Source organism: Apium graveolens, chromosome 9 (assembly GCF_009905375.1).
Source record: "Apium graveolens cultivar Ventura chromosome 9, ASM990537v1, whole genome shotgun sequence".
NCBI classification, from domain to species: domain Eukaryota; kingdom Viridiplantae; phylum Streptophyta; class Magnoliopsida; order Apiales; family Apiaceae; genus Apium; species Apium graveolens.
The window spans coordinates 274,909,589-274,936,497 of NC_133655.1; the positions used below are offsets into that span (position 1 = coordinate 274,909,589).

At 36.3% G+C, this 26,909-nt stretch overlaps 2 protein-coding genes and 1 long non-coding RNA gene across 3 annotated transcripts; 1 reads left to right on the top strand and 2 right to left on the bottom strand.

The window, feature by feature from the left end:
• The first annotated feature begins 602 nt into the window (after window positions 1-602).
• Window positions 603-1,175, top strand: LOC141686383 (secreted RxLR effector protein 161-like). The gene has a single exon (XM_074491422.1). It carries the CDS (start codon window positions 603-605, stop codon window positions 1,173-1,175), a length of 573 nt encoding a protein of 190 aa, XP_074347523.1.
• Window positions 1,176-2,042: 867 nt separating this feature from the next.
• On the bottom strand, window positions 2,043-2,792 carry LOC141686384 (secreted RxLR effector protein 161-like). The gene has a single exon (XM_074491423.1). The coding sequence runs from the start codon at window positions 2,790-2,792 to the stop codon at window positions 2,043-2,045; it is 750 nt and encodes a 249-aa protein (XP_074347524.1).
• A 13,006-nt stretch (window positions 2,793-15,798) lies between these two features.
• Window positions 15,799-23,298, bottom strand: LOC141683184 (uncharacterized). The gene is made up of 3 exons (XR_012560154.1): window positions 23,015-23,298; window positions 22,424-22,498; window positions 15,799-16,079 (listed from the first exon to the last, which is right to left on the bottom strand). It is a non-coding gene; the product is annotated as an uncharacterized LOC141683184 (long non-coding RNA).
• Window positions 23,299-26,909: the final 3,611 nt, after the last annotated feature.

Sequence of the window (26,909 nt, forward strand, 5' to 3'; positions counted from 1 at the left end):
ATACAGTTGATATTGGCTCTTGCTGCAAAGAATTATTGGCAGGTACATCACTTAGATTTAAAGACTGCATTTTTAAATGGAGAAATATCCGAGGAAGTTTATATAGTGCAACCTGAAGGGTTCGAGAAGAAAGGAAATGAGACGAAGGTTTACAAGCTACTAAAGGCCCTGTACGGACTTCGACAAGCTCCCCGTTCCTGGTATGAAAAACTCAACAAATGTTTAGAAAGTATTGATTTTCAAAGGTGCCCATACGAACATGCAGTATACATGAAAAAATCAAATGGTGAGATTTTGGTGGTTAGTGTGTACGTAGACGATTTACTGATCATAGGGACTAGTGTCGCTGCTATCGAGGAGTTTAAGCAAGAAATGGGAAATCAGTTTGACATGACTGATCTTGGCAAGCTGACGCATTATCTGGGAATAGAAGTTGAACAAGGGAATTATTTCATTGAACTAAAACAGTCAGTGTACGCTCGAAAGATTCTCGAGAAGGCAGGTTATCCGAATGTAATCCTACGAAATATCCAATGGATCCCAATGATTAAATTACTAAAGATGAAGGAGGAAAACTGGTTGATGTGATTCAGTTCAAGAGCATGGTTGGGGGTCTCAGATACTTGGTGCACACTAGACCGGATATAGCTTTTGTTGTAGGCATCGTAAGTCGCTTCATGGAGCATCCCACTGTCATGCACATGAATGTTGCCCAGCGGATCTTAATGTACGTAAATGGAACTATAGATTATGGATTAGTTTACTCGAGAGAAAGTGGCAACAACATATTAATGGGCTATTCTGATAGCGACTTGAATGGGAAGGTAGAAGACAGGAAAAGCACCGGTGGAGTGGCGTTTTATCTGAACGATAACTTGGTTACATGGATGTCTCAGAAATATAGGTGTGTGGCATTGTCTTCTTGTGAGGCTGAATTCATGGCCGCCACAACTGTGACATGTCAAGGAATTTGGCTAAGGAATCTGTTAGCTCGGATTACGGATGAACAAATTGGTCCAATTATGCTCTATATAGACAACAAGTCAGCTATTGACTTGGCAAAAAATCTGATGTTTCATGGTCAGAGTAAATACATCGATATACGATACCACTTTATACGTGAATGCATTAAACGTGGTGAGATAGTGGTGAAACACACTGCAACAGAGAAGTAAAGGGCCGACATTCTAACTAAGGCGCTCTCGGATGTGAAGTTTAATCGCATGAGGCAGTTACCGGGTGTCAAGGAATTAGGTCCACAAGTTTAGATTAAGAGGGAGACTGTTGGATTTAATCTAATGCTTGTCTTAATAATAATAATAGTTTGAGTTTATTTTGGTTAACAGCTTTGTTAGACTTGGTCGTGCTTAGTTCAGTTGTATTAGGAGAACAGTGGAATAAGTTTTAGTGGTAAAGAGTTTATAGGATTGTAGTTTAGCTATTCCAAGTTTTTAACATTTGTTTTGCTTCTGATTTCTTTATGTGTATCTTTGCAGTTGTTTAATACAAACAGACTTCGCACATATTTGTTTGTTCCAGTTTTACACAAACTAGTATATATTAACAGCTAGGCATTGTAAAATATAGACAAGAACAATACTGTTAAATAGAAATGAAAGCAGCTACATTGATAACTGATGAGTTTTACAATCTAAGAGAGTTAACTGAAAACAAATACAACTAAAGCAAATTTATCTAAAATTACTGAGCCTAAACTGATAGATACAAACCAGGGCTAAACACCTTAGTTTTCTCCACGACTTATTCTCCTAACTACACATCCTAACAACTCTGGAGTCCTACTCTTACTGCAATACTAATATTAGTGACCAGCTGATTTATTTAAACAATAAAACAAATAAAACATTTAGATTAATTCCAACATACACCCCCTTAATCTAAACTGACTTGAGCTGCTTAACACCCAACAGGTTCCTCATTTTCTCAAACTTTGCTACGGACAGTGCTTTAGTGATAATGTCCGCACGCTGCTCATTTGTGCTGACATATTTAATTTTGATCAGACCTTGTTCCACGCATTCTCATATAAAATGATAGTGAATGTCTATGTGCTTGCTCCTACCATGGAAGACCGGATTCTTGGCGATATCAACAGCAGAACGATTATCGATATATAACATGACAAGCCCGGGCTCAACATCTGAAATGTAACTAAGAACTCGTTGCAACCATATCCCTTGACAAGCAGCTATTGTGGCTGCCATAAATTCTGCTTCATAGGACGATAATGTAACACATCTTTGTTTCTGAGAAATCCAAGTTATGAGACTGTCATCCAAGTAAAACGCCACTCCACCGGTTCTCATACGATCGTCCACACATCCTGCCAAGTCGCTATCTGAATAACCTGCCAGCAAATAGTTACCTTTTCCAGCCTTGTACAGTAATCCAAAATCCAAGGTTCCTCGTACATAACGCAATATTCTCTTAGCTGCAGATAGATGTAACATAGTTGGGCGTTCCATAAACCGACTGACCACTTCTACTGCATAGGCGATATCAGGCCTGGTGTGCACTAGGTAGCGCAAACCTCCAATTATTGATTTAAATTCTGTCGGGTTCATAGGTTCACCATTTTCATATTTGTGCAGCAGCAATTTTGGTTCCATAGGATATCTAACGTGATTACAGTCACTCATACCCGCCTTCTCCAGAATTTTCTTAACGTAAGCCATTTGTTTTAGTTCAATAAACCCCTGGCCTTGCTCGACTTCCAGACCAAGATAATAAGTGAGTCGTCCCAAATTAGACATCTCAAATTCCCTGCCCATTTGCTCCTTGAAGTTGATTATGTGTGAAGTACTGGTGCCGGTGATCAAAGGATCATCAACGTAGACACCAACGACCAATGACTCGGTTCAATCTCTCCTGGTGTAAACAGCGTGCTCAAACAGACATTTAACAAACCCCAACTTGTGAAGATATTTATTGAGCTGAGCATACCAGGCCCTCGGTGCCTGACGTAAACCGTAAAGGGCCTTTAACAACCCGTACACCTTTGACTCTTGTCCTCTTTTAACATACCCTTTAGGCTGCGCGATATACACCTCTTCCTGCAATTCTCCATTGAGGAAAGCTGATTTTACATCAAGATGGTGTACTTCCCAAGAATTCTTTGCCGCAAGAGCTAGTAAAAGTCTTACTGTTTCAAGCCGTGTAACCGGGGCGAAAACCTCCTCATAATCTATCCCAGGTTTCTGAACATAACCCTTTGCCACTAACCGAGCTTTGTGTTTTACAACCTCGCCATTAGTATCCTTCTTAGCCTTGAAAACCCACTTTAAGTCGATGGCTTTATGCCCCTTAGGCAGGTCTATAAGAACCCATGTCTGGTTTTTCTCGATAGCATCGAGTTCAGCTTTCATTGCGTCCTTCCAGATTCGACTCTTAGCAGCCTGCTCATATAACACAGGTTCATCGATGCTCAACAAGTGCAATTCCTCTATTAACTCTAAGTCTTCATCTTGAGCATAAATATCATTCAAATTTCTGAACCTCAGAGGTGCACTACTTTCGCTCGAGGTAGCTGATATACTTCCTTCGTTTGTTTCAGATCTAGATTCAGTACTCTGAATAACAGACGTATTAGTTTGAGGAGTTGCAGTCTGACTCTGACTCGAGGTACGGCTGCTTGATTGCGGTGTGGTCACAATGGTTTCTTCACTGTCTGCGGTTTCAGCCTCAGGTTCAATATCTTCTATTCCCACCACTATGAACTTTCCTACTTTGGCACTTGTCGATTCACTATGATTCCAGGACCAGCTTTTCTCTTCTTCAAAACAGACATCCCTACTGACATTTATAACTCCTGTGGTTGGGTCATACAGCCGATGGGCATTTGTGCCCGGTTCTCTACCAAAGTACACAACTCGTTTGCTTCTGTCGTCCAACTTTTTAACATAGACATTTGGAATTTTCATGTAAGCTACGCACCCAAACACACGAAGCTGATCAACATGAGGTTTTTCACCATACCAGGCCTCGTGAGGCGTGATTTCTGAGAGGGCTCGAGTGGGCAATTTGTTGAGTACATAAACTGCATGTCTAATTGCTTCTCCCCACATTTCAGATGGAACATTCCGCTCTTTTAGCATACTCCTGCCCATAGCTACCACTGTTCTGTTACGCCTTTCGACTATCCCGTTCTGTTGCGGAGAATATGGTGCTGTGTGTTGTCTCAAAATGCCCATCTCTTCACAAAATTTATTGAACTCTGTTGAGCAGAACTCTCCTCCGTTGTCAGTCCGTAATACTCGGATTCCTGGTGTAACACCATTCTCAACTATAGCTTTAAAACCCTTGAAAGCTGTCAGTGCTTCAGATTTTTCTTTGAGCATGTAAACCCACATCATTCTAATAAAATCATCAACTAGTAACATAAAGTATTTATTCCCCGCTGGTGTTATGGGAGTGATAGGGCCACATAAATCTCCATGTATTAATTTTAAAACACACTTCGCAGAAAAAATAGAGTGCGAAGGGAATGGCTTACGTGATTATTTCGACATGAGGCAGCCACTACATGCTCCTGCTGGTTGCATCACCTTGGGTAGGCCACAAACCATTTGTTTCCGGGACATAAGTTGTATAACTGGAAAGTTGACGTGACCAAGGCGTAGATGCCAAAGTCGTGTCTCATCTTCCACATTTGATAGTAAATAGTCACCTCGAACTTCTTTGACACATAGCTTGTACAATCTGTTCGTACCTCTTTGTACCTTGATTAAGAGTTTTCCATCTGCAGTGTATACCCACAACATGTTTCCATCAAGAACAACTCGATTACCTTCCTCGGATAACTGACCCAGGCTAATTATGTTATTGCTGAGGGTTGGTATATAATATAGGTCTTTTAGTTCACGTTCTTCACCATTTTTACACACAAGCTTCACAGTTCCTCTGCCTTTTATGTGTACCATAGACCCATCACCAAACTTCACTTGACCCATAACAGTTTCGTCTAAATCTTTGAACTTTCCACGATGCCCAGTCATGTGACCGCTGGCACCATTGTCTAGATACCACGTGTTGTCCTCCTCCGTATTAAGTTTAGTGCCTCTGCTATTGTCGATCTTGTCGAATTCATCCACAAGCAATGTGGGCTCATCATCAGTGATTTGAGTCAGATTTGCCTCAGCTCGTTGTTCTCTGTCTCTCCTTGGCTTACGGCATTCAGAAGCGAAATGTCCGTGATTATGACAGTTAAAACATTTGACTCTGCTCCTGTCACAAAACATTCGACCGTCCTTACGGTAATCTCCATTTCCCCCATTTCCTCCTTTGTTAGCTCGCTTTAACCATTCGTCCCGTGTAAACAACAGTTTGGTCTCAGTGCCTTCACGTCGTGACCACTCCTCTTCAGTAAGCATGAGTTGGCCGTTATTCACTTCATTCTGTCCGCGTATTCTCTCCTCGTGTGCCTTGAGGGATCCCACAACTTCTTCTACGGACATTTTCTCCAAATCTCCAAATTGCTCAATCGCTGATGCAATTTGAAGAAACTTCACAGGTACTGCTCTCAAGAGCTTTTTGACGACATACGTCTCATCAACCTTCTCTCCTAACATCCGGATGTTGGTCACCAGGCTATTCATCTTCATGCAGAAATCATCTAGCTGTTCTGTATCTTTCATGACAAGAGACTCAAATTCAGCCTTAAGAGTTTGAGCTTTCGCCTTTTTAACTTTGTCTGCTCCAAGGTGAACCGTTTTTATTGCCTCCCAAGCTGTCTTTGAGGTCGTTTTGTCAGCTATTGACATTAACAGATCTTCACCTATCCCCTGATATATAATAGCCAAAGCTCGCTTATCCATCTTGTCTTCAATTGCAGCATTTGCGTCTTTGGGTTCAACCGCATCCCCTACACCATGGGCCTGCATGAACACACGCATTTTCATAGCCCATGCTGTGTAATTTGTCTTAGTTAGAATTGGGTAGCTTAAACCGAAAGAACCTTCTTTTCCCTTGTTGGTCTCCATTTGCTTGAAGTGTGGCTTGCGATCGAGTGAGGCTCTGATACTAGGTGTAAAATATAGACAAGAACAATAATGTTAAACAGAAATGAAAGCAGCTATATTGATAACTGATGAGATTTACAATCTGAGAGAGTTAACTGAAAACAAATGCAACTGAAGCAAAATTATCTAAAACTACTGAGCCTAAACTGATAGATACAAACCAGGGCTAAACACCTTAGTTTTCTCCACGACTTATTCTCCTAACTACACATCCTAACAACTCTGGAGTCCTACTCTTACTGCAATACTAATATTAGTGACCAGCTGATTTATTTAAACAATAAAACAAATAAAACGTTTAGATTAATTCCAACAGACATTCTTGTAAAACAAGAAGTTCGACAATTAGCACATGGGATATTTTGGATTTTATTAATTTGCGAGGTTGGTGATGAGGTTCCATGGTGTGATGCAGTCTGGTTCAAGAATGAAGTTACCTGTTATGCATAGAATCATTGGCTTGTTTGCCATGTTAGACCTTTTACCTCAAGAGACTTCATGATTTTGGTATTTAGAGTATACATTTCATTGTTTCTTATTTGCAGGTGGCAGTGAAGTTAACCACTTATTTCTTCATGGCTACTATTCAAGATTTATTCTCGAGTAGTTGTTGGCTCCTACGGAGATGTTACCAGATTTTGATCAGCCGTGGCATGTTTTTATAAATGAAATTTCTCAAAGAAAAATTATTCTCCTTGTTTTTTTTGCATACTTGCACTTATCAGCTTTGTAGGGAACGTAATGCTCGACTTCTTTATCATAGGTTATTTACTCCTTACAAATTTCTGGAAGAGATCAAAGTTAGTGTTCGAGATGGTCTTGCTTCTTTAACATGGTTTTCTAGTAATTCATGTAATAGGCCTGTATTGTTTCTTTAATTAGATTATCCATTTAGCAAAAAAAAAAACTATCCTTAATATACTCGACAAACTATAACTTTCTACCTAATTTTGTTCTGAGCACCAATTCAGTCGTTTTGTTCAAGCCAATAGAGTTCTCAGCAGAGCCTATTTCCAGAGAGCATATATGTGTTCAGCACCAGAATCATCACAGTTCCTGGTTCGTCCCAGATAACATATGTCATATCAAGATGCAATACACCCCATGCTGGTACCGAACAGGCTTGCAATATAGAACTGAAGTTAAAAGTCTTAACTGAAGATCCTGATTAATATTTTGCATAGCCTTGTTTTAATAGATAGCTAGCTAAAAGCCTTAGCAAAATAAACATGAATTCACATGACAAGTTCAAATACATTAAAAAAATTGTAACCATTAGTTATACATGGAATGTATAATACTAAAACATGATGTAATACACACAATCAAAACATTATGTAATACACACAATCAGTTTCAATTTTAATATAGATAATTGTAAACTGCAAAAAAATGAATCCGGTTCTCTTCTTCTCATATAAGTTTTGTAACTAAAATAATAGGCGAGCAAACGTGATAAAAAATGTATGAGATATGTCATTGAGCTCTCTCAATATTAATACATCTACAGATATTAAAACATTTGTTCCAGCACATATTTTCATAGGTATAACAAATCACCAAGTTGACACACTTTTCAATTAATTTACTTATTAATAAAAACATTAATTTGTATTAAAAAAGAATGAATATTTTTAAACTTAAACTATCCATGATGCAATACAAGAAATTTTGAAAGAAAAAACCACTAAACATTCAACTATACTAAACAAACAGGATTAGTAGGAGCAACACACTCACAACATAATTAAATTAAATTAAATTATATATAACATTAATACTTCAAATTTTTTTGTTTTCTCAAAATTTTCATGCTGACAAATCATAAAAAAGTCTGTCCTTTACCAATTTATACAAGACTTATCTTCACAATTTTTATATATGATAGAAATCAGTAAATATAATAAAAATCTATGTCACTACACTTTTAAATCATCTACAAAAATTATAATTAATACGTAACATATGATTTAAAACTTTACCATTAATAATTCATATATAAATCAAAAAAAATAAAAGATAAAAACTTACAACTCATGGTCATTGAGAGCTATGAATTAAAATTATCTAATGTATAATTCAGATATGAAAATTAAAAGATAAACTTACAACCCATAATAGATGAAGAGATTGTAAGATGAACAGGCTGCTCTTTAAGATGAACAATATTCCTTTTCCACCACAAATGTTGGAAAAATAATCTAAACTTGTTTATTATTTTTGTATTTTGTTTTAGTGCTCTGGTCTTGTGATGCTATGGTCTGTAACCGAGTCTTCCCTACTATGACTTGGTCACCAGGTAGTAGAGATAGTTCAGGAGTACTGGTAGAATAAAAGTAGTCGTGAAGTTATTTTAGAATAGCGGTTGTAGTTCCTATTTTCTTGCATCTCACCTGTGTATCAGGTTTATTTATGTACCTGCTTAGTTATCAAATAAACTTTTAACGTTGTTGCAATATTTCTTTCCAGTTCTAAAACAAACGTATATATCTATATATTTATTCTCAGTAATCTGGTATCAGAGCCTACACTAAAATAGTGGATGCCCAAGTTTATGCCAAAGAACAGTAAGATGGAGACAAGCAAAATAAAAGAAATTGGGCTGGGGAACTACACAGCATGGGCACTAAAAATGAAGGTGTTCATGGAAGCGCATGCAATGTGGGATGCAATTGAACCTAAGAACCCGAAGGCTGCGGTGGAGGAGAGAACTGATAAAATTGCTCTTACTGCTATTTATCAAGGAATACCAGAGGATATCTTGTTGTCAGTGGCAGAGAAAAAGAAGGCGAAGGAGGCTTGGGAGGCAATAAAGACCATGTGTTTGGGTGTCGATCGTGTTAGAAAGCTAAAATTTAGACTCTCAAATCTGAATTTGAGTCATTAAACATGAAAGACAATGAGTCACTTGATGATTTCTGTTTGAAATTGTCCGGATTAGTGACAACTATACGAACATTGGGAGAGGAGATTCAGGAGGCATACGTTGTGAAAAAACTGCTTCGAGTAGTCCCTGCAAAGTTCTTGCAAATTACTTCTACTATTGAGCAGTTTGGAAACCTAGAGGAGATGACGGTTGAAGAAACTGTTGGATCTCTTAAAGCCCACGAAGAAAGGCTACGAGGTCAGGTTGAGACTCTTGGAGGACAGTTGCTTCTCACTGAAGAAGAGTGGGCCAAAAAAGACAAAGAAGACCGTAAATTTTTGTACACGCGTGATGAGTTGATGCAAAAAAACAACAAGGGTGGTACGGATGTGTCATTGGGCCAGAGATCTAGGAGTAGCAGCTTTGGACATGGTGGGCGTGACAAGAGTAGAGTCCGGTGTTTAAACTGTGGTGCGTATGGCCACTACGCGGCTAAATGTAAGAAGCCAAGGCGAGATAAAGATCAAAATGAAGAAGCAAATTTGGTGTAAATGCAAGATGATGAGCTTGTCTTGTTATTAACAGAACTTAAAGGAAATGATGAGGAGATTATGCTGATCAATGAAGACAAGATAGTCCCTAAACTAAACAAAAGTGATGTACGGAATTGAATGGATTCAAACCTCTGGTACTTGGACAACGGTACTTCTAATCATATGACGGGCCAGAAATCTAAATTTGTGGAGTTGGATGAGAGTATCACATGACAAGTCAAGTTTGGGGATGGCTCTGTTGTACACATTAAGGGAAGGGGCTCGATAATTCTGTGTTGCCAGATTGGAGAGGAAAGAGTTCTTCGTGAGGTATACTACATTCCAACTATTTGCAATAACATTATCAGTCTTGGGCAATTGTCAGAGGAAGGAAACAAGGTAGTTCTAAATGGAGAGTATTTGTGGGTCTACGATAAAGAACATTTGTTGTTAATGAAGGTCAGGAGATCGAAGAATAGACTGTATAAACTTATTGTAGACAGTAGAAATTCAAGGTGCTTACTGTCGAAGTGTGATGAAACCTCATGGCTATGGCACACTAGGCTAGGCCATGTTAATTTTAAGGCAATTTCTTTGATGTCCTCTAATCATATGGTGCGAGGTATGCCAATGATTAAACAACAAAATGAAATTTGCTCTGGGTGTCTAATGTCGAAGCAGACAAGGCGGCCTTTCCCATCAAAGGCTACTTATAATACAAACGATGTATTAAAACTTGTACATGGTGACCTATACGGGCCAATCACTCCTGCAACGCTAGCCAGAAATCAGTACTTTCTTTTGTTGGTTGATGACTACAGTAGAGTGATGTGGGTTTACATGATAAAGAACAAAGATGATGCCCTTGATGCGTTTAAAAAATTCAGGATGATGGTTGAAAACAACCCTGAGAGAAAAATTAAGACACTGAGGACGGATGGAGGTGGAGAATTCTGTTCAAAAGCATTTAACTCGTATTGTGAGGATGCAGGAATAAATAGGCATTTCACAGCCCCCTACTCGCCACAACAAAATGGAGTAGTAGAGAGATGGAATATAACGGTGGTTGAAATGGCTAGGAGTTTTTTGAAGTAATTGCAGGTGCCCTCCATACTATGGGGAGAGGCTGTTCGACACTCAGTGTATATCTTGAATCGCTTGCCTACAAGAGCTTTATCCGGAATGACGCCATACGAGGCATTGTCAGGTTTTAAACCCGATCTAGGACATGTTCGTGTCTTTGGCTGCATAGCGCACATAAAGGTACCTTCACAAAACATGAAGAAGCTTGATAATAGAAGTAAAATTGTAATTAATCTTGGCAAGGAACCGGGGACTAAAGCCTACAGGCTATATGATCCTGAAACTAAAACAGTGCATGTAAGCAGAGATGTTGTGTTCGAAGAGAAAAAAACATGGGACTGGGAGAAACTCGGTGAAGTTGATGAAATTTGAACTGGCATGTTCTCCGTGATTTCTGGGTATGCAAATGAAGAAGTGAGATTCATTGAAGGGGAGCAAACTCCTCTGACATATGGCCAAGGTTCCAGTGAAGAAAGTGACCAAAGCCCGAGTGGTGGAAATTATGGCAGTCAGATAAGTGAAAGTGTGTCAAGTTCTGAATTTAAGAACAACACTGACCCAAAGAAGTTTAGGTCTCTTCAGGAAATTTATGATGCCACTGAGGCAATTGAACTAGAAGAAGATGAGTTGTTACTCTTGGGCGTGGAAGAGCCATCGAATTACAAGCAAGCTGCAAGTGATCCGAATTGGAAATTAGCTATGAAACAAAAAATGGATGCAGTGAAGAAAAATAATACATGGGAATTAACTGAGCTACCTCCAGGCCGTAAAGCGATCGGCCTAAAATGGATCTTCAAACTTAAGAAGGATAAAGAGGGAATAATTGTGAAATATAAAGCAAGGATCGTGGCTAAAGGGTATGTGCAAAAACGGGGAGTGGATTTTTAAAGAAATTTTTGCACCCGTTAGTCGTCTTTAAACGGTGCGATTGTTACTAGCTTTGGCTGCAAAATATGGCTGGGAGATACATCATTTGGATGTAAAAACTGTGTTCTTAAATGGGGATATTCAGGAAGAGGTGTATGTTTATCAGCCAGATGGATTCGTGGTGAAAGGCAAGGGAAATCTCGTTCACAGACTCATCAAAGCATTGTACGGCCTAAGGCAGGCCCCTCGTGCCTGGTATGCGAAGCTAAGCAAGAGTTTGGAGTCACTTGGGTTCAAAAGATGCCCATATGAGCAAGCGGTATACACGAAAATGATTGGGGAGGAAAGTCTGATTATTGGCGTATACGTGGATGACATTTTAATAACAGAGACATCACTTGCATTCATTGAGGAGTTTAAAAAATAGATGGGTGAAAGATTTGAAATGAGTTACATGGGGCGACTGTCATACTACTTGGGAATCGAAGTGGCACATGGATCTGGTTATGTTGAACTCAAACAAACAGCTTTCTCCAAGAAAATACTAGAAAAGGCTGGTATGATGGATTGTAACCCAACAAAATTTCCCATAGATCCTAAAGAGTGTCTCACAAAAGATGAAGGTGGTAAAGTGGTAGATGCAACACAGTTTAAGAGTATGATTGGAGGCCTGCGCTATTTGGTACACACTCGACCCGATATAGCTTATTCGGTTGGGATGGTTAGCAGGTTCATGGAGCGCCCAACTGTACTTCATCTAAACGTAGCAAAGCGTATCCTACACTATGTGAAGGGCACTCTGGAATTTGGCTTGGTGTATACAAGGGAAAGTGGTAACAATTTGCTCACAGGATATTCAGATAGTGACATGGGTGGAAGCCTTGATGATCACAGGAGCACAGGAGGCATGGCTTTCTACCTCAACGAGAGCCTCATAACATGGGTTTCGTAAAACCAACGGTCTGTGGCACTTTCGACATGTGAAGCTGAGTTTATGGCGGCAACTACAACTGCCTGCCAAGCTGTTTGGTTGAGAAAATTGTTGGGTCAGATAACTGGAAACTATGTGGGTCCTGTGGTGCTATTTACCAACAACAAGTCGGCTATTAACTTGGCAAAAAACCTGGTATTTCACGGACGGAGCAGGCATATAGACATCCGTTACCATTTCATTCGGGAGTGTGTTGAACAGGGGGAAATTATTATCAAGCATGTGGTTACAGAGAGTCAACGAGCTGATATTATGACCAAGGCTCTCAATATAGCTAAGTTCGAAAGCATGAGGAAGCTATTGGGTGTAAAAGACTTGCACAAACAAGTTCAGATTAAAGGGTTGAATGTTGGAAAAATAATCTAAACTTGTTTATTATGTTTGAATTTTGATTTACTGCTCTGGTCTTGTGATGTTATGGTGTGTAACCGAGTCTTCCTGCTATGACTTGGTCACCAGGTAGTAGAGAAAGTTCTGGAGTACTGGTAGAATAAAAGTAGTCGTGGAGTTATTTTAGGATAGCAGTTGTGCATCTCACCTGTGTATCAGGTTTATTTATGTACCTGCTTAGTTATCAAATAAACTTTTAACGTTGCTGCAATATTTCTTTCCAGTTCTAAAATAAACACATATATTTATATATTTATTCTCAATAACAAAATGGCGAAAATGATTGCCATAATGTATATAAATTTGTGTTAGATATTCTAACATATCTAAAAATGATCAAAATCTTATTTGAAATAGGTTATATGTTATATTTTAGGATTAGGGGGTGATATAATTGAAAGATGTTTAAATGATACTTTAATATATATAGTCTCAAAACCATGTTGAGACATTAACAAATTAATATCTAACCGTTAGATTAGATGGAACTGGAGGGCTGTGATCTAAGTTTGTAAAGAAATTTGAGATTCTCTATTTTTTGTAGAATTTTTTAATGTTTACCAAGAACAAAAAATAATTTACACATTGTAAAATAAATAACTTAAACATACTTTTTTAAATTTAAAAAGATAAAACCAAAAATTGTATTGATTTTCATGCATAGAAAGCCCAAATATGATTATTCTATTTATTTATTCTTCTTTTTCAATAATCTTTCTCCATTAATTTATGCATTATCTTATTATTTATTTCTTTGGTAAATCTTTTTGCTTGGTAAGAGATGATCCTAATTTATTTGGGTTTGGTTATCCTTTCCCTTGTTTGAAACTTAGTGTATTTCTATATATATTTTTTCAATATGGTGCGTTTTCAAGGTTTTGACATAGTATTTAAAATTCTTATCAAATTGTATATATGGTCCATAAACCGGTTGTCGTACGTTGCAAGTGTAGGAGTTGTGTCGCTCCTTAAGAAAACTTGATTAATCAAGCGATATATTTATTTTATGTTTCTTTGATTCGATTATATTTATAAGTATAATATGATATTTTCTTATTAAATTAATTACCATTTAAAAAATTAGGTAAGATAATTTACGTTTCTTAATAAAAAACTAGTAATAAAACCGATAGGGAATAAAAATAATCCTAATTACGGAGTTAATATCGCATTAATTAAACCTAATTTGGTCAAAGGGAAAAACCCAGTTAATGAGGCCCAAAATCCTAGTTATTTAATAATTTCATAATTAATAAGGGGGCTAATTAAACGGCCCATTAAATGTGTTCAAATAATTAACTACTTCTACAATAAGTAGCCTCCAAGCAACCTAAATTCAGAAGAAAACTAATTCCTGCTTTCTAGGACTCCGAAGTCCAATCAAAGATGGAGACTTTCCCACCGAGTCACCCAATTCTACCCTAATTCCTAGACTCTCAATGTTTATATAAAGGGTTCAGCTTCATGCTTCAGAAGAAGGTCATGACAAACGATAAGCAACAATTTTTGCATGAAGACATGACCATCATGTTATTTCATACCACAAATGTAATTTTTTGCCCAATTGACACACCTAGATATTTTTGAGGCATAACCATCTGGAAGTTTCAATGAGACAATCCACTTGAATAACTTATGAACTTGTTCCTTTGAAAGTGTATATGATGCATGTGGTTCGGTGCCATCACCTCGCATCCACAACTCACGGTGTACACCTAATTCTTGACAATAATTTATTGACTTTATGTTGTCTTTGGTCTTCCTTACATCATCAAGAATTGTGTGAAAATATTATCAAAGACATTCTTTTCTGTGTGCATAATGTCAATATTATGACGAAGGCTGAGTGTCTCCCAATATGAAAGCTCAAAAAAATGGAGAAAAATGAGTCGAATTATGTTTCTCCCTAAAATATCTTGGTTTTTCTAATATATGTAACTTTCCCGGTTGGGGAAAGTGTATTTTTCTTTGGTCAAATCCATTTGTAGAGAGCTCGAGTCTTACATTTTGAATCTCTTTTGAAAATCTTTGAAATCTCCGATCAAATTGTTTCCATTCATCTCCATCCGCTGGGTGACTTAATTCCCCTTCAATATTACAATTCTATTAAGTTGCCATCTCATACATTTTACAGTAGTCTCGGCCATGAATAGACGCTGCAATCTCATTGTAGTAGGCAAGTAACGCAAGATTTTTCGTGGAATCTTCTATTTTTAGGATCTTAATGCTTCTGGTATCTGTCTCTATTGCATATATCACACTTTGTCTTGTCACTATGTTCCTTGTCAAATAACATGCAATCATTCTCGCAAGCATCAATTTTCTCATATTGCATATGCAATCCTTTAATCATCTTTCGCATGGTGTAGTACTTTTGGGGTAATTTATGATCATCGGGCAAGACTAATTCAATAAGATGAAGCAAGTCATCAAAGCCATTATTACTGCAATTATGCTTGTTTTTCCACTCAAGTAACTTCACTGAGAACTTCCATGTTGTAAAATTGACATTATTTGAATAAATTGGTTCAGAAGCAATATTCGATAAGGAGGAGAGATCTGAATGGTTGATTTAAAGTAAATAAGTAGAACCATCTCACATCACCTCTGTTTATCTTTCCGCCATCCAATAATTTAATTATGCCATAGATTGTTTTAAGCAACCCCAGCTGTGTTGCTATAGAACCAAAAAAATGTTGCTAAAGGTCCGAAAAGGACTAAGGCAATGTTGACTCGTAGCTAATTAGTATAGATATCTATAGCAATATAACAACTACTCTATTACAACATACCATATTCTGTTACTTTAGATCTCAATAGAAACCTCTTTTGGACTCTATAGTAACATACTTATTGTGTTGCAAATGATCTTATAATTTATAAAACTGATTTTCAGAATATGGGGCCCACTTGTGAATCAAATGAAAAAATATTATATTTGAAGTTTTGAATTTTCCAACAAAATAAATATTAATAATCAATTAAATTCTGCTTTCATTTGATAACAATATCTAACGTTATACATCCATTACTTCCAATAATAAATAACTACCAAGATCATCACAACTAAGGTTGCATACAAAGTTGCTTGATAACTTTATATTCAAAAACAAAAAAAAAACTAAATAGTGCCCAATGTAAATAATAGTACTAATCCTTCTACTCTACTACTTTGCTCTGGGATATCATTTTTTGCTTAACTGCTACTTTACCCGAGGTCTCCAGTGCTTATTGATTGTCGATCAAGGGAGTACCACATGCCACTAGATGTATGCACAAAGCAATAATAATGCTCAGAATGGATACTCCATCTAGCATGAACCAACAAAATGAGAAGTCAATAACTAACTAATAGCTAATTGGATAATAGACATGTAGTGCTTAGAACTTGTACCCAAAGCTCTTCGAGAGAGCTGACAAGATATAAGTACTACTCCCTCTGTCCCATCCATTTCTTTACAGTTACTATTTTGGGCCGTCCCATCCATTTCTTTACATTCCAAAAATAGTAAGCTTTTAATAATATAAAACACTATTACACCCACTAACTTCCTCCACTCTCTCAAATCTATTATTAAATAGTAATAGGTCCCACTACTTTAACCACTTTTCATCATTTTTCATTACTTTACCTACTTTTATATATATATATATTGGTCTCCGTGCCCACCAGAGATGTAAACATCCTGGTGGGACGGAGGGAGTAAGTCAGAATAATGACTTGCTATACTTGTTACACGTTGCAAGCAGTACACAAAATATGTTTTTAATGTATCGACTTATCTATCTACCTACAGTTATGAAAATTTAAGGCGCTGAAATCTGAATCAATGGTACTTTTGGCTTATACATTTATTAATATCCGGAATATAATCTAGTAAAAAAAACACTATTAGAGCTGTTTGGCCATATATTGTATGCAAAACTAGCTTTATAAGTAGACTCTATATTGAAACAGGAACATTCATAACACCAAGTTATCACCAAGGAAAATATCTTGGCTTCATAAACCTGCTGGGCAATTGTCAAATTTATGCAGAGTTTAAGTAGAAATAATGTAACAATACAACTGGACAGGTAAGAAAACTTTACAGATATTCTGGAGCATTAACTTGAAACATTAATCATGTCCATAATATCGACTTACATCTTAACAATACTAATTAAATTTCCAATCTCCGGAGGAATTGGTCTGGATAGCATGCTTCTTCCCAGATCCAACACTCTGAGGAACTTCAATGCGCCATCATTAATAAGTAAGATACAAAGAATTATGTATTATATCAAACTAATAAAAAATGACTAGTCGAGGAGTAGGTTTGGAAATGTTTTTCCTTCCAATTATGTGTACATAAGAAACTTGATCCCGTTGTCCTTAATATTAATAATGTTAAGTGTGATTGTTGGTCTACTCCTTTTCATGATTTATACAAACCAATAGACAAACTACTATTTGACCTACTATTGATATTTAACATAGGAAGTTAACACTGCTATAAATTATACGAAGGAACCTGTGTAAATACCACAATTTTTAACTAACATAAAATAAAAGCAATGTTAAGTAGTATCCCCGTAATGTTCTACAAAATGATTGTAACTTTCAACTTTGACATACTCAATAATATATTAATTTTACAAGGGTACAAAGATGAAGTACCAAATGCTACCAATCCTAAACTTTAGTTTCTTGGTATAAGTCCAAATCAGGAAGCAAGCATTTGACTACTAGTTAAATTTTTTTACACCCGAATAAATACTAACATGTAAGCGATGTTGGTTTAATCTAAACTAAATAAACTGTACTTGTCTGATTGTTCAACTGGGTCATGTGCCATGACTTGGTATGCAACGTCTTTGAGAGTTTGTAGGAGTCTAGTGGAATAAAGATAGGTGGTGAAGAATTTGTAGGTAGCAGTTTGTGTTAGTTCCTAGTTTGTAGCAGTAGTTCTGTTTTGCTTTATATTTCCTTCTGTAATTCAGTATCATCTCAATGGAACTAGTTTGAGTTCTCACGTTCTTGTTTTCTCAATTTAATATATAAACACCTATATCTATATATTACTCTAAGTCACATATATACATATGGGAGCTATATTGCAGAACCTGTGTCTATATTGTGGTATCAAAGCTAAGGAGATATTAAAGGTGTCTTAAGTAACAGCGATGGAAACAGGAAACAAGCTGAAAGAAGGGAGCGTCGGCCTTAATTACCCGATACTGTCAAGAAGTAACCTGGGCTCTAAAAATGAAGGTCTTCATGCAGGCCCAGAATGTGTGGGAGGCAGCAGAACCCAAAGATCAAAACACTAAGGTGGATGACAGAAAATACAGGGTTGCATTGGCAGTTATTTACCAAGGATTATCTGAGGACATACTACTGTCTATAGCAAATAAACGGACAGTCAAGGAGGTCTGGGTAGCCTTGAAAATGATGATCCTCGGTGCAGACCGTGTCAAGAAAGCAAAGGTGCAGACGCTTAAAGGAGAATTCAAGATAATGCAGATGAAAGACACTGAGACGTTGGATGATTTCTACATGAAACTAAGTGGAATTGTGAAAAACATTAGAGCATTGGGAGAGGAGGTCCAGGAGACTTATGTTGTAAAAAAATTACTAAGGGTAGTGCCACAAAGATTTCTGCAAATTGCTTCAACACTTGAGCAATTTGGAGATTTGGAGACAATGACGATCGAAGAAGCAGTAGGTTCCCTCAAGGCTCATGAGGAGCATCTACGAGGAAAAACACAATGCAGCAATGGTCAGTTAATGCTTACAGAAGATGAATGGCTCAAGAGAGAAACCGAAGGAAAGCTCCTACTTAGCAGAGAAGAGTGGGAAAAGAGAACAACTCAGAAAAATAGAAGCGGTGGTAATTCATGGCATAGCAAAGACGGGCGTAATGGATTCAAGGACAAGAGCCAAGTGAAATGCTTTAACTACAATGTATATGGTCACTATGCAGCAGATTGTAGGAGACCATCACGAGGAGAAAAGGGAAACAAGGTTGAAGAAGTTAACATATCACAAACCCAGGATGAAGAACCGGCACTTCTAATGGCAAAGTGTGAAGAGAAACGAGACGATATCATGCTGTTGAATGAGACGAATATGGTGGCAAAGCTGGGATCAGTCAAAGATAAGAGAGACTCTAACGTCTGGTATCTTGACAATGGGGCAAATAAACACATGACCGGTACGCGATCAAAGTTTAAGGAGCTCGATGAAAGGGTAACTGGTTGTGTGCGGTTTGGCGATGGTTCTTCTGTTAAGATTAGAGGAAAAGGAATTGTATCATTCAAATGCAAAAATGGGGAAGAGAAATTACTAACAGAGGTATACTACATCCCGAATCTTTGTAATAATATTATAAGCTTAGGCCAATTATCAGAAGAGGGAAATAGAGTTATGATACATGGAACTTATTTATGGGTTTATGATGAGTATAATAAACTAGTGATGAAGGTCAAAAGGTCGAGAAATAGACTGTACAAAATTATTATTGAGAATAGCAACGAAACTTGCTTGCTGACCAAAGCGAATGAAGAAGCGTGGCAATGGCAGTCACGTTTGGGACACATAAATTTTCCAGCAATGACTCTGATGTCCAAAGATAATATGGCAAGGGATTTTCCAGTAATTGTTCAACCAAAGGAGGTTTGTACAGGGTGTTTGATGGCCAAGCAAGTGAGAAAATCCTTTCCTGCTAAAGCAAACTACAGAGCCAAACAAGTACTAGAGCTAGTTCACTTTGATTTGTGTGGTGCTATAATGCCGGAGACACCAAGGGGGAATAAGTATATTTTTCTTTTGGTTGGTGATTATAGCAGAGTCATGTGGGCAAATTTACTGAAAAGTAAAGATGAAGTACTTGATGCATTCAAGAAGTTCCGTGCACAAGTAGAAGATGGGCCAGAAAAGAGAGTGAAGACACTACCCACAGATAATGGAGGTGAATTCTGTTCAAGCCAATTTAAATCTTATTATGAAACTGCAGGGATAAATCGACATTACACGGCTCCCTACACACCCCAACAAAATGGGGTAGTGGAGAGACGTAATCGTACCGTGGTTGCCATGGCCAGGAGTTTGATGAAGGAGATGTGGTTGCCATCATTTTTCTAGGGTGAATCTGTCAGGCATGCTATCTATCTGCTCAATCGATTGCCTACTCGTGCTTTGTCAAAATAAACCCCGTATGAAGTTTGGACAGGTGTGAAGCCCAGTCTTAGCCATATTCGAGTTTTCGGATGCGTTGCACATATGAAGATTCCAACTACACAACTAAGGAAATTGGATGATCGTAGCAAACCGGTTATTAATCTCGGGAAAGAGCCTGGTACAAAAGCATACCATTTGTATGGCCCGGAATCAAAACAACTCCACGTTAGTCGTGATGTGGTTTTTGAAGAAAAGAAAGTATGGCCTTGGGAAAAATAACAGGAAGAAGTCACAGTGGCCCAACAAAGCTATTTTACGGTACTTGATTTTAAACCAGAAAGTACGGAACAAAATGATGAAGTAGAAGGGTTTGGGATTCCATCAAGTGTTAGTACAAGCAATGGAAGTGACTCGAGTGGTCAGGAATCAAGAGGAAGTGCGTCAACTGAAGTATCAAGTGGGGAGGGTTCTCAAAGTGACACTGAACCTCGAAGGTTCAGATTACTCAGTGACATATATAATGATGGAGAAGAGGTAGAACTCGGCGAAGAATTGTTTCTCATGGGCATAGATGAGCCTGTTAACTATGAGCACACATGCAAGAAGAAGGAGTGGAAAATCGCAATGGAAAATGAGATCGAATCCATAGAGAACAACAATACGTGGAAACTAACTGAACTCCCTCCAGGCAGCAAAGCCATTAATTTGAAGTGGATCTATAAATTGAAAAAGGACATAAATGGAATTGTGGTCAAGCATAAAACAAGGCTTGTAGCAAAGGGGTATGTTCAAGTACATGGTGTAAACTTTGAAGAGATATTTGCTCCGGTTACACGAATGGAAACAGTTCGCTTGATTCTGGCCTTGTTAGCTAAACATGGATGGGAGGTTCACCATTTATATGTTAAGTCAGCATTTCTTAATGGTGTGTTAGAAGAGGTTGTGTATGTATCGCAGCCTGAAGGGTTTGTTAAAGAGGGCCAGGAACATATGGTGTATTGATTGTATAAAGCTTTGTATGGACTTCGACAGGCTCCTCGTGCATGGTATGCAAAGCTTAGTCGTTGTTTAGAAGAAATGGGTTTGACTAGATGCCCGTATGAGCATGATGTGTATACAAAGAAGGAAGGAAATGAATCTCTGATTGTGGTAGTGTATGTCGATGACTTATTAATAACCAGCACGAGCACGAGCATCGTTGAACACTTTAAGAAGGAAATGAGTACTCATTTTAACATGAGTGACTTGGGTAAGCTTGCATATTATCTGGGTATTGAAGTACAACAAAGTGGGGGTCTTATAAAGCTGAAACAAACTGCATATGCTAAGAAAATGCTCGAAAAGGCAGGTTTAAATGACTGCAATCCGACTAAATATCCTATGGATCCCAAGTTATTGATCACGAAAGATGAGGGAGGAGTAGCAGTGAATTCCACGGAGTTTACGAGTTTGGTTGGAGGTCTTCGCTACTTGGTGCACACTCGCCCAGATCTGGCGTATGCTGTAGGAATTGTGAGTCACTTCATGGAAAGGCCAACACAAAGGCACCTTAATGCAGTTAAGCGTATTTTGTGATACGTAAAGGGTACACTGAATTACGGACTGGTTTACTCAAAGGATAGCAAGAATAACATGATCTCTGGGTATTCTGATAGCGACCACGGTGAGAACCTGGAGGATAGGAAGAGTACTGCAGGAATGGCATTTTTTTTGAATGAATGTCTGATCTCGTGGGTCTCTCAAAAACAGAAGTGTGTTGCTCTATCTTCATGTGAGGCAGAATTTATGGCAGCCACCGCGGCATCGTGTCAGGGGATATGGCTTTGTAATTTGCTGGGAAACATTACAGATAATGTTATTGGTCCGGTGGTTCTGTATATTGATAACAGGTCAGATATAGGTTTGGCAAAAAACCCTATTTTTCATGGTCGTTCCAAGCATATTGACATTCGTTATCACTTCATTAGAGAGTGTGTGGAACGAGGTGAGATTGTGATCAAGCATGTCCACACTGGAGAGCAGAAAGCAGATGTTCATACCAAAACTTTGTCCATTGTTAAGTTCGAAAGGATTTGCAGGCTTTTGGGAGTTAAAGATTTAACTCAAGTAGTTTAGATTAGGGAGGTGTTTGTTGGTTTAATCTAAACTAAATAAACTGTACTTGTCTGATTGTTCAATTGGGTCGTGTGCCATGACTTGGTATGCAACGTCTTTGAGAGTTTGTAGAAGTCTAGTGGAATAAAGATATATGGTGGAGAATTTGTAGGTAGCAGTTTGTGTTAGTTCTTAGTTTGTAGCAGTAGTTCTGTTTTACTTTATATTTCCTTCTGTAATTCAGTATCATCTCAATGGAACTAGTTTGAGTTCTCACGTTCTTGTTTTCTCAGTTTAATACATAAACACCTATATCTATATATTACTCTAAGTCACATATATACATCTGGGAGCTATATTGCAGAACATATGTCTATAAGCGAAACCATGGTCACTTACCCCAACGATGGCATTGCCATGCCCTCTGGCGTTGTGTCCTTAACCTTCCAACTTATCATTTTCTGTGGGTCGGACCTGCAGAAAGAATACAATTTTACAGTGAGCATCCATGGTCACGAGCCCTTCCAGTTTCCCTATCTATTCATTGGATATAAAACTGCTATAGAGTTTGAACATAATAGTATCTTGCGCCTAAGAAATAAAATAGTTGTTAATTTGTCCACAAGGCGATTAATCGAATATGATATTCATTGGCCTTAAACAGAACTAAGATAAAGAGCATTCCAACTTGTCCTTCACACTATAACATGGCTCCATAATTTCAAGCTTGGAAGTAATATGCACCTAAACCTTAATCTGAAATAGATAAGTAGAATTATATCTTTTAACACATCATATATACAATTGTACTTCCGCTTATATGACAACAAGTAATAGTATAAGATTTACTAGTTTTCAATTTCCGCAGTATAAGATTACGGTATTAGAGATAGACACAGAGATACGGTGAGATAGAGAGAAAGCCATAGAGATAAAGTGCGAGAGACAAAGACAACGTGAAAGAGAATTAGCCAGTGAGAGAGATAATACCTTAAAATAGAAACCCAATATTTTCAGAACCCTAGCTGAATTTGAAAACTTAATTGCTCGAATGTGTTATCAAATCATTTAATCTAAACTCTAATTGCCATATTGGGTTTCTTGAATTTTTTGTCGGAAACATGAACCAGTTGCTCGTGCTCGTTAATCAACACGGAGAGAGTGTGCGAGTGACATCGATTGTGTATCCCTGATCCATTTTCCACTTCTCTTTTATATCAAAATTTCACTTTCCGCTTTGTTGAAACCCTAATTTTAGACGCACGGTCCCAATTTCACCAACCCAGCCCAATTTTATAATTTGTTTTTTTTTCTTCATATTTTTAGGTCATTTGCTTTCTTCTTAAATTTTTTAAATTTATATATATATTTAATTTTATAAATTTCTCACATTATATCAATTACGAGTAACTTATAAATTTTCAAAAATATTATATGCTAATATTGTTAATATATATATATTAGTCACTTTAATCAAAAATTATTCTTTTGATTAAATAAATTATCAAATCCATTCATGTAATCTTAAAATCCAAAAACTATTTTAATATTTATAAAATTTTAAATAAAAAGTTTATATGTTATTCTTTTACTTCTGAAAAATATTCCTATATTAATTTGTTCAAATCAATTAGTTTTAGATAAAAATTTATTTTTTGGTTAAAATTAAAATTTTTAACTTTTTAATTCTCCATATTATAATTATTACAATAAAACTATAAATTAGTGTGTAAAAATATAAAGTTATTAGAGGTTTAAACTAAAGCAGAATAAATATTTAAAAAAGTAATTTTATAATAAAAATTATTTAAATTTACGAAAATAATTAATAAATAATTTTATATTTAAATAAACTATTTTTCTTGTTACAAAATGTTCGTAAGTCAATTATTTGATGTAATATTACTTTCTAAGCAAATTCATGAATTATTTATCAAAATCAAATATTTAAAAAAATATATTTTCTTTTTAGTATAAATTTAAATATTCTTTTATTCTTAGTCTATAAAAATTATCTCTATTAACACCTCACTGGTCTATGGCGACATAGTACTATAGCTTTAGTAACCCGCATAATGTGGGTGTTGTGTTAGGGTGAAAATTTCACATCTATAATAACACAATCTAAGGTAACACACCTACTCAAATATTCGGTTAGTCCATATATTGCATAGTGTTTAATTCTCAACTCACTCTTCTGTTTACTCCGAAGAGATTGCTTCTCAAGCGGCATACATGACGATCCTGACACTCAACCATGTATCCCTCAAGTCGACGCTTATAAATTTAATTATGGAATTTTTCGTGCATTAAGGTTATTTTTATATCAAACTGTTCAACTCCAGATCACTATGAGGAACAATATACTCAAGAATGCGGGAATAGAAGTGTGTTCACCATTACAAAAAAAAATCTCATTAGAGTCCATTCCTTTCTTTTGCGCATACCGTATCTCAACGAACCTCACTTTGTACCTTGTATCACCGAGTGTGAAGTGGTCTTCTCTCTTTTTGTACACCCACTTGAAACCAATAGAATTTCAACCTGTAGGCAATAAAATTATATCCCGAGGTTGGTTTTTTTGTAGACACTGCTCTGTGTCTTCGTCCGTTGTTGCCAACCAAATCTCACTTCTACTAATATGAATAAATTCTTTGAAGTAGATAAGTTCCTCATTCTCCACTGATAGTGCATATTTAATTCCATTAGTCTTCCCGCAGTGTTTTAAATTAAGGCTTATCCGACCCAAGTTTTTTACCTATTTATACGCTTGATTTAGTTTAGCAAAGCAAAACTTTCTTAGAAATGTTGTGGTTCATGCGCCTGCATGTTTTCTTATTGAAAAACCTTACCAGTGCTTGACATTCGGCGAATCCTCTTGAATTCCTACTCAGATTCATCATCCTCATCATCTTCAATATTTCCTTGATCTTCGCGTTAAACATGACTAGAACCTCGATGATCTTGAGATTCTATTTCAACCACCTATGAGACAGAAGTCTCAATATCATATTAGCTTTCAGAGAAGCTAAAATAGTAGCGTCATTAAACATAACATTCATATTGATTATAATCTTAGTATGCTATATTATTAAAACCATTAAACTGCTTTACGAGCCTGTTTAATATTTGAAAACTTATTTTTTCTTGCTTAGTTACCTAAAATTTTTTCCCTATTGAAATAAGTTATAAATTATAGTGAACCACTATTAAAAATTATCATTGAGTGCAATAACTATACTATGAGAAGATCCTAGAAATATAGTGAATCACTATTATAAATTGTCATTGAGTTCAACAATATATTATGAAATGAATAATAGTTATTGAGGTAATATTTTTTACCTTTTAAACATTTTTCCTTACTACCGACCGATTTTGGCCTTATAACGAACAAATTGGTGGTCGCTAAATGTCGTGTTTGTTGTAGTGTCATGTGTGTGTTTAATTTTATGTATAAATGATTATTTTCATAAAGTTTAGTATGTAATTCGATTGTTATCTTAATCATATTAATATATATGTGGCAAATTCGAATAAAGATCTATAAGGCTCTACATCGATTGGATAAATATCCAATAATTTAGTTAATATATGCGTGAACGTCTATTTTTATCATTTGTATCTATGATAATTCTTATAATGACAAATATTTTTGGAATTTAATGATGTATTGATACTTTTAAGGTTGTATATTGTTATTGATTTTACTAAGCTCTATATATCAATTTTTGTAGTTATGGAATACATGCATTAAACAACAAAGATAATGCTACGTAGAGGATTTTTATCATTGGTTGTCGAGTGAACATTCTTTCATTTAAATTTATTATTATTTATTTTCAAATACAAGCAATTAAAGAATCATATATCAAAATATCATAAAAAATATAGTATTACTTTTAATAATGTTTTTTTAATTAACAATATACTTAATAACGCTTGAATAGAATTGTTCTTCACGTAGAGAGAAAAAAATCTCATTATAGTCCATTCCTTTCTTTTACGCATACTGCTTCGCTATGAACCTCGCCTTGTACCTTGTATCACCTTGTTTTAAGGTGTCTTCTCTCTTATTATACACCCACTTGCAACCAATGGATTTTCAACCTATAGGCAACAAGAATAAATCCCAAATTTGGTTCGTTTGTAGATACTAATCCGCCTATTCTTCCATGCCAACCAAATCTCACTATTTTTATTTTGAATATCTTCTTTGAAGGAGATATGTTCATTATTTTCCAATAGGAGTTCATATTCTAGTGCACTAACCTTTTTATAGTTTTCAAATTAAGGCTTATCTCTTGTTTTAATCTAGCAAAGTAAAACTTTCCTTGTTTTGATTTAGCAAGTAAAATTTCCTTTAAATGTTGTTGTTCATGCGCTTGTATATTATCCTATTGAAGAGTTTCATACTCAAACCATCAACCTCATCATCATAAATAGTTCCATGATCTTCGCGTTGAGCACGACTAGAACCTCGATGATCTTCCGATTTTATTTCAACCACCTAAAACATAGAAGTCTCAATATCATTACTACCAATCATATTAGCTTTCAGAGAAGCTACTATAGTAGCCTCATTAAACCTAACATCATTGTTGATATAAATTAGTATGCTATATTATTGGACATTTCATTACAATAAAAATGGCTAAATACAACAGTTATGAATTCAGTCACATTTATCTAAATATGACGATTTCTGATTGTATTTAACTAAATACGATAAAACTGATATTTAGTAAGCCATCAAAATATGGCACTCAATAAATAATTTTAAGAAAACTAAGTATGTAGGTCTATATATGAATAAATGTATATAATCCATTTTAGAATTTATTCAAGATGTAGTATAATAATTAAAAGAATATTTTGCTTAAAT

Coding starts and splice junctions, on each gene's coding strand:
- LOC141686384 (XM_074491423.1), bottom strand. CDS start 2,792: ATGGGCAGGGAATTTGAGATGTCTAATTTGGGACGACTCACTTATTAT.
- LOC141686383 (XM_074491422.1), top strand. CDS start 603: ATGGTTGGGGGTCTCAGATACTTGGTGCACACTAGACCGGATATAGCT.